The sequence below is a fragment of the Maniola hyperantus genome, chromosome 8 (assembly GCF_902806685.2).
Source record: "Maniola hyperantus chromosome 8, iAphHyp1.2, whole genome shotgun sequence".
Taxonomy (NCBI): Eukaryota; Metazoa; Arthropoda; class Insecta; order Lepidoptera; family Nymphalidae; genus Maniola; species Maniola hyperantus.
The window spans coordinates 11762407-11778602 of NC_048543.1; the positions used below are offsets into that span (position 1 = coordinate 11762407).

Here is a 16196-nt window from a genome sequence, read left to right on the forward strand (position 1 = left end):
TCGTACATGCCGCACACGCGCATGTCACCCCAGTATATATATATATATACGTATAGTCTATGATGTCACCCACACTATCCGGCACCGGGTTAGCACGGGGGCTGTGTGGGGTGTGCGTCTGTGCGTGTGCGTGGCGTCCCCACCCTGATTGCCATATCGACCTGTCGCGTACCTACTTTACATGTGCGCAAAAATTTTTGAATGCCATGTCTAAAAACATCCTTTACTTTAACAATGTTACCCGTTCGTTTCTATAATATCCAATTCCTCATCAATAGACAGTGGACGAAAGTGTCTTTGGTCTATAGCACCACCGACCAGAAAAAACTGTAGTCTATGGCCCGTAGACAGTAGTTTGTGTGTCAAGGTGTTAAAAAAATCCATTCAATTGAAAAATAACTATTTATTTTATTCATATAAAAATCAAGTTCAAAATATTCGTATTCTATTATATTTTGTTAAAACTATCTCAATTGTAATCAGTTGCTATAAATCAACTTTATGAAGGGATCGGTCACCAAACAATGTTCCGACGCTCCCAGTGAGGAATATAAAAATGCTTTTTGTAAAGAAATCCATTGCATTTCATGCGTTTTGAAGCGTTTAATAATGTTATTAACACTAAAATGATACAAGTGAGTGTTAACTGTGTTTGGATGTTGGTGATTTCTACATTATCATAATGGGTGAAAAAATGAACAGGGAATATTTCGTACCAGGCGCTGCAGCCTTCAACTATAACAATGTGGTGAGTACCTACTTGATAACTTTCATTTTAATATTGTTGCACAAATGTGTTGTTAAAATACATGTGACACCAACAAGCAAGTGGTCATACAAATATGTTTGTAAACTAAAGTTTTTACTACTAAACTTAATTTGCACTAAATTAACTAAGTGATTGAATTCTTAATTATTTTTACTGCTATAGCCTAATAATAGAACAATTAAATTCAAAAAGCTTCCTGGTTTGTTTTGTTTAGATAGTCGAGTGTGAATAGGCATCTAGGCTCCATCTTAGGCTGCTACATCACTTGGCAACAGGTCTGACTGTAGCCAAGCACTAGTATAAATTTTTTTTGAATAAAAAAAACAAGATTTCAATCTCAAATGTCTATTTAGTGACTTTAACATAATCTGTGTTACTCAATTGAAGACAAAAGCAGAAAAAGAGTATACTTATCATTTATTAAGCTTTTTATGTTTTTAGGATTCTGTACCTCAAAAGGAAAAAAGAAATAAATATAAATAAATAAATAAATGTTTTATTTGCAAAATTGTGGGCATAACAAGTTAACAATAACAAAACAGTCCCTTACACAATCAACTGTCACCGACAGTGTGCAAATATTTAGCTTGAAATTAATATTAACATTTATAATAAAAATCGAAAACTTTAGTCACTTAATTATACTCGTATATAATGTCAAACAGTACAATTTCAAATTACTCAGTCAAACCCTTATAGGATCACATTGTTGTGTGTCTGTCTGTCAAGAAAACCTACGGGTTTTCTTGACAGACAGATACTACTACCGTTCCCGTTACTACTACCGTTCCCGGTAGTCGCGAGCATAAGCTAATATTTTAATATGAGTACCTTCAGGTCAAGAGTGAATAGGCAACTCCTATGCAAGCGTGTTCCATCTTAGCTGTGCATCATCACTTGCAAGCAGATCTGATTGCAGCCAAGCACTAGTTAATGAATTTAAAAAAAGCAAGTAGGTACATCAAAAAAATATTATTAAAGCAAGTGCAAAACTATTTTATAACAATATTGCCATAAGTTGTAGTTTTTGGGTTCCATACCTCAAAAGGAAAAAGGAACCCTTATATGATCACTTCGTTGTCTGTCTGTCTGTCTGTCAAGAACGTATAGGGTACTTCCCGTTGATTTAAAATCGTGAAATTAGGCAGGTAGGTAGGTCTAGCACACATAAGGGGAACAATACTAAAACCTTGAATTTGTGGTTACATCACAAAATCTGTTACTGTGACCGGCCAAGTGCTGTCTGGCACTCGCACTTGGCCGGTTTTTTTATATGTTTCAATGCTCCTTTTTATTATAATAGTGGTTTCCAGGCATGGTCGCATCGTTTTTTTCGCACTGCAGGGCTGTCCCTGAATATCCAGTAGAAATAGTAAACTTTATGGATTAGAATGTAATGCAAATTAATTTGGTTAGTGCATTGCTTGGTTTACCGCGGGAATTGAAAACTAGCCATTGTTCAGTATTTTCTATTTTACCGGCAATTTACTTGCTCGATAAACAATATAAGTAGTGTCTCGATCCCACGCGCACACAATGCTATGTGGGGCAAGCATTTGACACGATTTAATTTGTGCGAAATAACTATAGTCCGCGCCAATTAAATAGTCGTTCTTGAAGTTAACCGCAAGACACGTCGCAATAGCATTTTTTAGGCGTTAGTGGGGCACGCGACGTGAGGGAGCGGAACACCAGCCCACACATCGCACCGCACCCCACATTCGCCATCTGCATTAGTGTGAGTGCTATATCCGTACATAGTAAACGAGCGCGAGGAACAATACCTGCGCGAGCTCGCACTTGCATCGTAGGTCCGACGCGACTATTTAACTGCCGGGAACTATACCTAGGTACCATGTACCTACGAATCTAACAAGTCGCTCAGTGATGCCTTGTTAAGATATTATGGATATCAATTTGTTGTTAGAGGTAATAAAATGATCTAGGCAAAATTACAAGAAAACTTTCCTGTTTTTCATATGAGTGAGATAATCAAGCAATTAGCTAATCAAATAGGGTGATAACATTTACAAACAAAATACTCAGGTGAATGACTGAATTTTCTAGTTATTATTACTTGGCTACTAGATGGTGCCCGCGACTTCGTCCGTGTGGATTTGGGTTTTTAAAAATCCCGTGGGAGCTCTTTGATTTTCCGCGATAACCTATGTCCTTCCCCGGGGATGCAAGCTCTGTACTAAAGTTCGTCAAAATCGGTTCAACAGATGGACCGTAAAAAGTTAACAGACATACAGAATTACAGACAGACACATTTAAATAATATTAGTATGAATAGTAATAATATGGATTTTTTTTAAGTCGGGTAGGTATAAAGCCTTGTAGTTTGGAAAACAGTTTTATAGCCGTCAAACGTTGCATGTTCAAGGTAACCCCGGTACTAGGGTGCCAGGAGCGGCCTGGCGCTCGCGTGTGCTAATATTTAATAGATGACACAAAAATTCTATCGCTGCGGCATCATATTTTAATCACATTGTCACGATGTCACAATACGCATCACGAAAGTTGAAAAAGCAATCTATGTTCGTAACAACACTCTAAGGTCCAGTCCATAATATTATGACAGGCGGTTAAAATTACTTTACAGTAAACTTTGACCGTGAATAAAATGCAAAGTAGGTTGCGAAACCTGATTTGTGCAACCCATTTCGTTTTTACTGACGGCCAAAGTTTAACGGTAACCTTATCGTAACTTTAATCATGTCTGTGCCTGTCATTCAACTAAAACTAACACTAGAAACCAAACCGTGTAGAAACCAATGGGGTGTATAGAAGTTTTAATAAAAACTGTCGTACTCCTTCTAGGTTAGCCCGCTTCCATCTTAGACTGGACGTGAGATTGCAATCAAGGGCTTAACTTGTATTCTGAATAAAAAATATATAAAAATCTCGTGTATGCTCAGATTAGGTAGTGCGGATGTGAAAACTTCGTGGTTTTAGCTGTTATTGATTTACAGCTTACGGATGAAGTCTTCGTTTAGTGGATTTTTATTGCGCCCACGCAGCACAATTCTTTACTTTGCCAATGAAGCGTGGAAAAAACGCAAAGGAAGTTGAACGGTATATCTCTGGAAGTTTATTTTTTTAGTCGGTTCAGATATTCCGAAATACATGACAGTACGTAAATTATGTTATTAATTAATAACCTAAAGTTTAGTATAAACATACCTACCATTTGTTTGAATTCGATGCCAAAACACCAGTACTTATTGTAATGAAATTAACAGGTAGCTAAAACCTATTGTTTCGTGAACATTCGATATTATAGGTACTTTTGCAAAGCTAGTTACGTACCTTACAGACTACACAGATCGCGTGTCTGTGGCAAAACCTATCTACCCATTTGCCAATATTTAGAGTTCATGTTAATCCGTCAGTACATTTTGGTCTTGCGAAACAACAGCCGTTTTGTGACCTTAACTTCTCATTCGTAGTTAGTTGCTGAATAATAATTATCATGATAGTTAAGTGTAGCGTGTTATAGTGTGTATTTTGTTTTAAGTGTTTTTATGGTGTAACTAGCAACCGCCCGCGGCTTCGCTCCCGTGGGAATGTAAAAAAAAATCTGGCTTATTCCTTACCTTCTACATTATAAAGGAAACCTTTGTCCAAGATTTCAGCTTTCTAGGTCTCAGGATTTGGGAGCTAGATGTTGATGAGTCAGTCAGTGAGTGAATCAGGACTTTTCATTTCATATATTAAGATATAGGTAGGTAGGTAAGGTAGTTGTATATCTGTAATGCAGTGGAAATGCATTAACTAAACAAATAGTAATATTATCGATATTTAACTACTTAATTTATATCCTTAGATCTACCGTGACTAGATTTTTGAACTCTTATCCCAAATAAGTACATTTTGTCTGATCAAAAAATATATATCGTAACTCGTAGGTACCAATTACGTGTGTGAAGTTCGATAGTGTGTGTGGTATTAAAATAAATTGTGATTGGTGCATAAAAAACAAAATTATGGATTTGTGATTGAAAGTATGAAAAAAGTTTGGCGCCCAAAATGGAAAGTTGTAAAAATGGTATGTACCTACTATGTAGTCCCAAAATCGTAGGAATAGAAAATCCAGCTCCAAATTAATGAAGATGAGTGTTTCATTTACTAACCATTCACAAGAATAAATAAATTGTTTATCGAAGCTATCAGTACCCTTATTATAAATGCGAAAGTGTGTTTGTTTGTTGGTTTGTCCTTCAATCACGTCGCAACGTTGCTACGGATTGACGTGAATTTTTGCATGGGTATAGATAAAGACCTGGAGAGTGACATGTATGCTACTTTTTATCCCGGAAAATCAATCCCTCGGAATTTTTAAAAACCTAATTCCAAGCAGACGAAGTCGCGAGCATCAGCTAGTAAAAATAATAAAATAAATAAATTATGCAAAGCATGCGCAAAAATTAAGGTCGAAGGAATCTGCAAAAGGCCAAAAAGTGTTCGTAGAAGTTCTATTTACTATTTTATAGCTTTGCGGCTTATTTGAATACCTACGTCCTTAAAATCAACTAACTGCTGTGCAAAAAAATTAAAAGATCTCATGTTTGAATTCGTTGCCTCAATGTTACTAGACTAGTAACATACTTTCGGATTAAAGTACATATTGTACTAAATAAAGAACGGACTTTACATGGTAACTCACGGAACCAATAACCTTCGGTCACTATTGCACAGGCATAATGATCAAAGGTTACACACAATGAGGATTGCAACCAACATTGCTTTGCAACCAAAGAATAAATCCTTATGCATTTGCATTTATAAAATTTAAAACAGAATGCACATATTATTTAGTTGAATGCACCTGTAATGTGTCGAAATCCAGTAGAGTATTTCAGAAAATCTGTTGCATTACAGCCAGATATATAATAATCTGATACCAAAGATCCAGTCATTGTTGAGAACTACAATCACGAAGAAGTACCTATAACGAGAGAGCCAGCGCGTGCCAGACCTTCGTTATTTAATAAAAGCTGAAAGTATCTCTGCATACTGTCACCAATACAGGGAGGAACGATCAGCGACTATGAAGTTTGGATCATGGTGGCTTTGGGAGATGACTGGTAATAATGGTGAACAAAATCTTACGACAAAGTATAATTTTTTTTAATATATTCGTCGGAATAGTATTAGCAATAACGTCATGCATTGCCAGACAAGATTTTGTACACCCTTATTACCTACCTGTTATCTTCCAAACACACCATGTTCCAAACTTCATAGTTGCTAATCGTTCCTCCCTGTGTTGGGGACAGTACGCTGAGAAACTTATCTCCCAATAAAATAACAAAGGTCTGGCACGCGCTGGCTTTTAGTCCACTATCTACATACCGAAGTGCTCGTTTAACGAATACATTAGTGATTACATTGAAACTCTCTACTTTTAAGACCACACTTATTATTTAGGTTGGAATTGCGTCGCTCACGCCCTCTTACATCATGTGACAATTTTATGTTACATTCGCTTCTATGTATAATAACTTTAATGGCATCTATTAGAGAACCGTCCGATATTCCACTTCCCCGTTTCTTCTGTTTTCTAACCGCAACACTCGCTGCTCGTTTGGTGCGTTGACGTCCATTTGAGTTTACGCTAACTACATCCCAGTTAAATAAAATAGTTGCCGAGGCATACTCGTATGTCTATATATACCAGACGCAAGCAACGCCATTTTCGTACATCATATCCAGTGCATGCTGGATGATGTACAATAAAAACCGGCCAAGTGCGAGTCAGACTCACGCACTGAGGATTCCGTATTACAATCGTATTTTATCGACATTTGGCACGATAAATCAGAAACTATTATGCCTAAAAATAAATAAAAATCTGTTTTAAAATGTACAAGCGAAGCCCTTTCATATGATACCCCACTTGGTACATTAATCTTACTTTCAAAGTTGAAAATAGCAATATTTGTTCATGAACACATTTTTTTTCTTGTGATGTAACTTCAAATTCACGGTTTTTAGATTTTTCCCCTCATGTCTGCTATAAGACCTACCTACCTACCAAATTTCATGATTCTAGGTCAACGGGAAGTACCCTGTAGGTTTCTTGACAGACAGACAGACAGACAACAAAGTGATCCTATAAGGGTTCCGTTTTTTCTTTTGAGGTACGTAACCCTAAAAATAACTTCATTATGGTTTTTAGGGTTCCGTACCCGAAGGGTGCCATCTCGGGACTCTAGTACTAAGCTTCCGCTGTCCGTTCGTCCGTCCGCCTGTCTGTGTCAGGGGTAGAATGGAGATGGTACGAAACCCTTCGTGTCCAAGTCCGATTCGCCCTTGACCGAATTTTTATATTCGTGATCAATTTTGACCCAAAAATGCAATGGCGGAATTTAGTCGGCATTTTGAATTAGCCAGTTTACAGGTACCCAGTCCAGTTTTTTCTTCTTTCTTCATGAGGTTGTTTCCGCACTTAAACGTTGACCCTTTATTATATATATATGCCTTTTATTACCCTATTTACCATGATTTAATACATGAAAGTTATAATATTTTACGCAAGTACGAACACAATATACCTACCTACCTATAACGTTATTGACAGTATGTAATTGGATGTTTCGCATCAGGGATAGTTTCGGGTCACATGACTCGCTAATTGCCTTTCAATTAGTTTCCAAAATAAAAGCGATGCACGATTTATTAGTAGGTACAATTATTTTAGGGTGTGATGTCGTTGTCTGCTCTAATTTCAAACAATTTCCAAAAAGAAAACGATTGTGACGTCACAACTACATGAAGCAATTTACTGCAATACCCAGCAATACCTGAAAATTTCAGCAGTTCTATGCGAAATATTTGCTTCACTTATTGCTCCAGATTGATCCATATGCGTTACCGAGCCACAATTGCTTAAAAATTATCCATGTAAGCGCACCATAATACTAAAGCGTAACTTAATTCTTGAGTGCATCCCTAAACGTTAAGTGACAAGCCCCTGATACGGGATCTCCTAGTTTAGGGGCCAGGACTACATTTAAGTCAAAATGTAATAATTCTGGTAAATAAATATTCATTTCATTTCATTTCACTGATTTTTGAGATTTAAGTAACCGATAGACCTCCACTACTGGACAATGTCTCGTGTAGGGACTTCTACACGGCACGCTTTTGCGTCGCGTCGCCTAAATCCAGTGGCTCTGCTAATTGTTTAATGTCCCTGTCTACTTAGTGGGGGGTTAAGTAGTGTATGAATTAAAAAACCGGCCAAGTGCGTGTCAGGCTCGCGCAACGAGGGTTCCGTACTGCAGTTGTATTTTTTCGACATTTTGCACGATAGTTCAAAAACTATGATGCATAAAATTAAATAAAAATCTGTTAGAATGCACAGGTAACCTTTCATATGATACCCCACATGATATAGTTGTCTTACTTCGAAAATTGAAAATATTAATTATTAATTCATGACCACAATTTAATTTTTTTGTGTGATGTAACCACAAATTTACATTTTTCAGATTTTTCCCTGAATAAGACCTACCTACCTGCCGGAAGTACCCTGTAGGTTTCTTGACAGACCGACAGACAGACAGACCTCAAAGTGATCCTATAAGGGTTCCGTTTTTCCATTTCAGGTGCAGAACCCTAAAAATTAGACAGTTAAAACTTAACTTAACGACACTCTTACAATAAGAGACATTTCTGTGTAGGGTAAACTTGCCTAAATCGTACCTGCGCCTAAATCGTACCCCATCATTATTTCCGAACTGAGAATTGCAATAGCGACGCAAGTTACAACAAATAGAACCAACTATACGTCATGTTGCTAAATACTAGACCATAGTAGGCACATTGTATCGCGCCTCGGTAAGAAAAAATTTAAAAAGTAAGTAATTTCACTACTTTCGTGTAATTTTTGTGGTTTATATGGATTTTGAGTATATTTTTTCAATAGTATATCAAATGACAGGTTATATTTGTATTCTACGTTTATTTGCGAGTCTGATCCTTGTAGGTAGTGACATCAAATGTGAGTCATATTTTCATGCGGCAAATTTGCATTAAAATTGTTGAGTGCGCCTAATTCGTACTCGTCAAAGTTGCTTATTTCGTACCGGTACGAATTAGGAAAAAAATACATTTTTATTTCATGGAAGCAGAAATACAACACTTGGTCCATACCTACTAATGCAAATTAACTACTTCCACTGTAAAATGTAAATCCATTATTAAGTATCATAAAATTACTCTTGTTTTCGTTAATACTTATGTTTTGGTGAAACGTTACTTTACTTGTTTTTGGTTAGATAAATAAGTAATTTGATCTAAAACACCTATATGGTAGGTACTCTAGCGCATAGGAATAGTGGTACATTGTGGCTAATTCCGTTATAATATACACAATCTCTAAACTACACTAAAATGGAACGTTTAAATCTATTGCTATCCCTTTCATAATGTTGCTTGCGGAAAAGGATAGCACTAGATTTAGACCTGTTAATTTAGTTTAGTTTAGAGATTGTGTACAAGAGAATCGGCCCCAGTTCTTCACTTAATTTGCATTTCTTCTACCCATACATTATGAAATTTAAAATCCTAGAAAAAGCCTAAAGTTAAATACAATAACTTTAATTTGGATTACAATTACAATACAATTGGATTACAAATACAATTTGGATACAATTTTATGAGGAATATTATTTTCTTAAGTATATTATTTTTACTAACACGCTAGTTTCATGCTAGGTTAATATAGATTGGGATCTCTAATTGAAATCGCCTATCAATTCCGTAGCCGGCAGTCTTCCTGCTCAGGTACTTACTATATTTTATTATTTTCCGTGTAATGTTAAATCAGAAAATGGGCGAAATCTGATTTCTAAACGGTACCCCGCATGTCCTCGTCACGCCAGTTGCACCTCGTCACGACCCGACAAACGGCACCATTACCTACTGTGTGTTACTTCAGTACATGTACCTACATGGTAACTTATACATAACGCTTGTGAAAATATATTATAATTAGCTTATGCCTGCGACTTCGTCTGCGTGGACTACACCCAACCCCTATTTTACTCCTTAGGGTTCGAATTTTCAGAAATCCTATCTTAGCGGATACCTACGCTATGCCTACGCCATAAGAGCTATCTGCATGCCAAATTTCAGCCCGATCCGTCCAGTAGTTTGAGCTGTGCGTTGATAGATCAGTCAGTCAGTCAGTCACCTTTTCCTTTTATATATTTAGATTTCCAAATGCTTTGCTCAACAATGCCAAACGGCATTGATTCGTAAAACAATGTAACGGCCGTAATTTACTCGTAAGTTAAAACAGTTTTCTTGAATGATAATAATTTGCTTGCCATTGCAGATTTTGTAGCCGATTATGTCATCGTACCTTATAGCGCGAAATACGGCTTCTGTTTTAGGCAATCGCGTTCAGCATCGACCTTCAATTTGAAAGCTCGTAGGTTTCAGATATATTCCTCCTACATATTACATCAACGCATAAATATTTTTCAAAGGCGGTGTTTAAAAACGTGACATACAATAATAAGTATTGTAGAGCCGCGAGTTCTGAACTATCTATAAATAACTGAATAATAACACTAATAGCACAATAGATAGAGGAAGTCACGCAATCTTCTTATTAACGATATGCAAAGGTATATAATCACAACACATCGTGGATCGCCATCAAGAGATGTTTTTATCTTTGACTAAGTGAGCATTTAAAAATAATGATACATATGAAGACTTTTATTTGGGCGGCTAAAAAAGTGTTCTGTCTGACTAGTCACTAGGCAGTTCGGCACATATGCTTTTGTAACCGTGAGATTCTCTGTGTTAGGAAATGGATTAGGTAGGTGTGCATCTACTTACGTCTTACAAGTGTTCATTGAGGCTATTATATTATTGTCTCAGTGCAAGAGTTATTTTACTTACAATTCAATTCAATCCATCAGCCTGCATGTGTCCACTAATGGACATATAGGCCTTCCTCAAACGCAATCCTGCACCTTACGCATTTCCTCGCTTCTCGTCATCTGAATTTGTTAGATCGTCCAAGGAATTTGTTTATGATTGTTGAATTCTGTAGACTTGAAAAACATCGAGTAAATTCATGTTGGTAATTCACGTTCGCTGTTTGAGTTACCTATTTATTAAGTTCATTAAGTAAAATAATTAATATACCAATCTTGCAATTAAAACTGAAATCAGTGTCACCATCTTAACGGTGTTTAAAGTTCATATGTATCTCACGGATTTACTCTTTATCTTTTTTATCAGAAAATCCAAATGTAGTAATGATGTAACAAATTACAATTTACAGCTAATGAACCGGTGCATGTCTGAAATGCGTTATGGTGGTGTTGCGCAACCCACAGATGCATTATCTCAATCAAGAGATGTTATCGTAGCCGATGCGCTACTAGATGATATTGTTTTTTGTAACAACTTAACAGACGAATTAACTCAAACTGACATGATGACTCGGACTTTTTTGAAGATTGCTTTTACTGATTTAAATTTTTATTAAATATGTAATTTAAACAAGTGAAACTTTTGTATTGGCATATTATTGTTGTGACAAATTTAAGTTTTCTATATTTTTGTGTTGTATTTTATACTGTGTACTGTGTTTGCGTTAGGGTCCCAAATAAAAGACTTTTATTTATTTCAATATACCTGGCTAGTGTAATACACAATTTCTACGATTTCTAGAACTAAGTAAATTGGCACGTTTAAAATAAATGTAGTGCTATCATTTTCCGCAAGGATGCTCATGAAAGGGATAGTAATACATTTAGACCTGTCATTTTAGTATTGTTTAGAGATTGTGTGCCACATTCTATTTCTTGCGGACCGCCTGCATCTTAAGACGATCGGCGAAAAAAAACTTATTTATTTCCTATAATGAACTTTGAAATATCCGGCCTTATTTCATACTACATATTCCACAGAGAAGCTATTATAGCGCTAATTCTGTTACGTGCCCATACAAATGGTAGAGCCAAATATTATTTTGGGTGTGTTTTTTTAATGTGGCATCAAATAAACATTTTTTCTTTCTTTTCTTTCTTCTTTCTTTCAAAATAGAGAGGGTGCTATATTAACTTGATTCCGTGGATGGAGTATAGTGACAATGTCAATTACAAAAGATTTTTTTACGTTTAGAGTGAACTGTGACCAATAGTAGGTAATTACCAACTCTAGTCTTTAACCTACAACTCTACACTGACTTTTTCTAAATGGTACGACAGCCAAGGGTGGAGTTTACCAACCGTGAAGGCTTAACGAGCCAACCAAAAAAAGAAATAATACCTAGCAAAAACGCTCTTCAATTAGTTATGAACTGTACTACCAGCGATAATAAAAAAAAAAAAAAAAATAAGCCTTTATTCAGACATGTTTCATTTTTACAGTAATAATTGTTAGTCGCTAATAATAGGTACAAGATTACAAAATATTAAACTACACGATTTTACATAACTATTATTTCTAAAGTAACTTATTTCTAACACTTATAATATATTATATTTCTTATTTATTAAGTCTTGTACTGCCTCGATAGCCTACAGTTCGTCTGTTTGCCACTTTTTGGCAAAGGCCTCCTCCAATTGCCTCCATATATTTCTGTCGCCAGCAGTTCTAGACCATGTGGCGCCTGCTGTTTCTCGGATATCATCAACCCATCTTTGTGCTGGTCTACCCCTTTTTCTTTTTAAATGTCCTGTGTACCAGACTACCAGCGATACCTAATGATAAAATAAATACTTTATAATAAGTAGGTACATTAGATTTGTCCAAGGAAAACAATGGCGATCTAGCAAGTTACAAGTTAATACAAAATAAACCAGTATGCAACGATTTGGTTTTCAAAGGTTTTCATCACATAAATAGGAAATCGTACAGAACAATATGTAACGTAACAATATGCAATAAAGTTACTTCATTCGTCTAAGCATATAAGTTGAGGTTTACCGTTTACGAGTAGGTACACTGCATAATTCAGGTAACCGGTTGTTAAGTTTGTAACATTGTGGCATAATAGCTTTCCCTCGAGTTCGTCCGCGTGGAGTAAGGTTCCAAGACCTGGCATCGTCCTACGCGACGCTGATGTTGGTCGCGTGGATCATTTTGTGCTGCGAACTCTGATAGAGTTGACAGCGTCCATCGCATGTGTATTCATTAGCGAGACCGACATGAGCATTGAAATTTAGGCCAAAAATCCTAAAGGAACCAATAGTTTTATGGAGGCATAGTCTCGGAATACAGGTTTCATTCTACTTCAGAGTTTTGGTCGATATTGTTTCAGCGATTAAGCTGGATAAGGTAAAAAACAGAAACACTTCTGCATTTATTTTATTAATATTAGTTGATACTTTGTTCTTTATCCGCATGGATTTCGGGTCCTAAAAACCCTTCCGGGGCTACTTTTACTTGCTTTTACTAGTACTTAATTCTTTATATCAGTCTTTAGGAAGTTCTCTGTGAGAATTTACGCTAACATCGTTACAGCTGTTGAGCTGTGAAGAGGTAACAAACAGACACACTTTCTCCTTCACAATATTACAATTATACAGTATGGATGGTATGGATTTACGAGTCAGTTTCAAGAGTCGGTCCCCTGTATAATTTCACCAGTTCAAGAGTTACACCGTCAGTTTTCACTTTCTTTCCGTCTGCATCGTAGGATGGGCGTGACCGGCCCGGGACGGCCTTGTCGACCAAGCGATTATACACTTTCCCTGTTTTATGGGAATCTTGCAGGGACAATGATATAACAATGTGAAAGTTTAGATCAATTACTTTAGACTCTTGTTTTGTTTTCTAGTCAACAATGTTATTAGGGGTCGTTAAAAAGTGTCAAGTGGGCAATTGACGACAACATAACGGTTAATATTATCTCGATTATGACGAAATTGTCCGTTGTTGCCGCAATAGAAGCAAGATTAACTGAGTTACAAATTAAGGCTAAATACATCCAATACGTGACGGAATCTCGGCTTTTTGAAGTTATATTACAAAGGAACATGATAAAGGTGTTCAAAGTTCAAACTGAAGCGCGTGCAGGAACCGCGTTTCTGCAGTCGCGCGCTGAAGCCATCAAGGTGACGTGGTTCATACGAGTATACAGTTAGATTTTAGTTACCACGAGTCCAGGCAGGACATCAGTCGTCACACATTCTGCGGCTGTTCTGTATTTCTAAAAGACATTGAAAAAGTAATATTCATCGTGGCAATAAAGTAACCATGGGTGCTACAAATATTCGCATCCGCAAAAGCGGAACATTCGTATTAATTCAGACATCCGCATCCGCATTAATTAATGCGGAGCTTTTGCGGACGCGGATTCATATTTGCAACAAGTAATACCTACCTGCAAAAAGTGGGAGGGGTCAGAGTGGCGCGTGCCTCGTGCATGTTTGCTAGTTAATAATAAAACTTCGTTCGCTAACTGACCAATCAAAAAGTGTAGGTACAATGGTACCCAACAGGGATCAGATATTCGCATCCGCAATTGCAGAACATTCGCATTAATTCAGACATCCACGTCCGCGGATGTGAACTTCTAATAATCCGCATCCGCGGATGTCAAAATGTTGGCATCCGCAACAAGCCTGGAAGAAATATGGTTGCGCAAGAAAAATCCGAAACGAGGAAAGGGGTTATCGCGCAGCAAAGGAAGTAAAATGGTCAACAACTTAACTCATAGCTGTAAGCTGAAACGGCGAAACCATCACAAAATATTTCTTTGAGTCTGTTCACGTCCTAAGGGATTACGAAATGCAAACTTAAAAATACCGACAGAATTTATTGTATCTCGTATACATTCGTATGTAGGTGTGGATTCTGCACGTAGGTACTTTCAAGAAAACCTGAAGGTTAGCGATAAGTCTACACCTAAGCATCGACCTTAAGTCGAAGTGGGCGTTTACAAATCAGTATTGACTTTGACACACATCCTTAATTATTACAACGACATTCTATGCACTAAGTGTAAGTACAATCCATACTAATATTATAAATGCGAAAGTGTGTCTGTCTGTCTGCTAGCTTTTCACGGCCCAACAGTTCAACCGATTTTGATGAAATTTGGTACAGAGTTAGCTTACATCTCGGGGAAGGACATAGTCTACTTTTTTTCACGGAAAAGCAAAGAGTTCCCACGGGATTTTTGAAAAACCTAATTCCACGCGAACGAAATCGCGGGCATCAGATAATATTACATATAATTATTATCACCGTATAGCTCAAACTGATTAGTTTAGAATAGTAATAACTTGACATTTTGCATGTAGGTTACTTATTTATAATGTGAGGAGGATTTTTCAATTTTTTAGATTACATTTTAAAAAAATAACCACCCGGACGAAGTCGCAGGCAGTCATATTAAAATACAGTTTGCAGTTTGCACTGGACATTGTCAAAATAAAAACATTACGCTAAATGAATTAGGTATTCAGCTAAACATTATAAAAGCGTAAGCGCAAATAACATCAACGTAATTTACGTTAATTACACCCATTATTCTGCATGCTCGAGTTTTAAAGAGTAAGCTATCAAAACACAGGATTTCCGAAACTAATTCCATTTCCAATGCCAATTCATCAAATGCTTGAGGTTACCAGTTAGCGTTGTTAATGGAAATTTTCTTCAACCGGATTTCTTAGGGTAGATGTAATCAATACATTGTTCTTTAAATTTTTAAAGCACATCATGTGACGATTTTTGACGACCTCCTTGGCGCAGTGGTAAGCACTGTTGCCTTATTAGTGGGAGGTCCCGGGTTCGATTTGCGGCAGGGGTTTGGAATTTTATAATTTCAAAATTTCTGGTCTGGTCTGGTAGGAGGCTTCGGCCGTGGCTAATTACCACCCTCTGATTTATCGTTCCGGTACCAAACCAGAGAAACTAAAGGGGTGTGGGTTTAGTAAAAAAACTGCCATACTCCTTCCAGGTTAGCCGCTTTCATCTTTGACTGCATCATCACTTACCACCAGGTGAGATTGCAGTTAAGGGCTAACTTGTACCTGAATAAAAAAATAAAAAACTTTTATCGTCACCACTGTCCCGCTAAAAATCACAATCTTCTAATTTAGATTATTCTATACTACTAAGTTAACGTTTTTATCTTTAAAATGAAGTCAAATTACCTTTTAATCCTGTTATTGGTCACATCTTGCTTATTATTCTATACTATACCTACACGTAACTATTGTGTTGTTTCGGAATTCACAACTAATTTCTAATTCTAAAGTACATAGGCAACGTTTTTATCTTTAACTCAAGACATATTAGGCAAAAGGTACAGTTATTCAGGTTGTTGTCGCTTGCCCTTATCTACTAGCATACTGTGAGCATGAAATAAACTTGCACGTACAGGTTTTACGAAGTGGCGTAAAAGCTCTATTTATTTACACGATACAAACATCTGCCATGA

At 36.7% G+C, this 16196-nt stretch overlaps 1 protein-coding gene across 3 annotated transcripts in view; it reads left to right on the forward strand.

Moving 5' to 3' along the window:
* Nucleotides 1–340: 340 nt before the first annotated feature.
* Nucleotides 341–16196, forward strand: part of jvl (javelin-like) — a 128974-nt gene continuing 113118 nt past the window's right edge. For all 3 annotated transcript variants that reach the window (XR_004673790.2, XM_034970809.2, XM_034970812.2), the window contains exon 1: nt 341–748. Coding sequence is in view for 2 of the 3 variants with exons in the window: in XM_034970809.2 (XP_034826700.1) it covers nt 683–748 (66 nt within the window). In the remaining variant the exon portion in view is untranslated. The remainder of the gene's footprint in view (nt 749–16196) is intronic.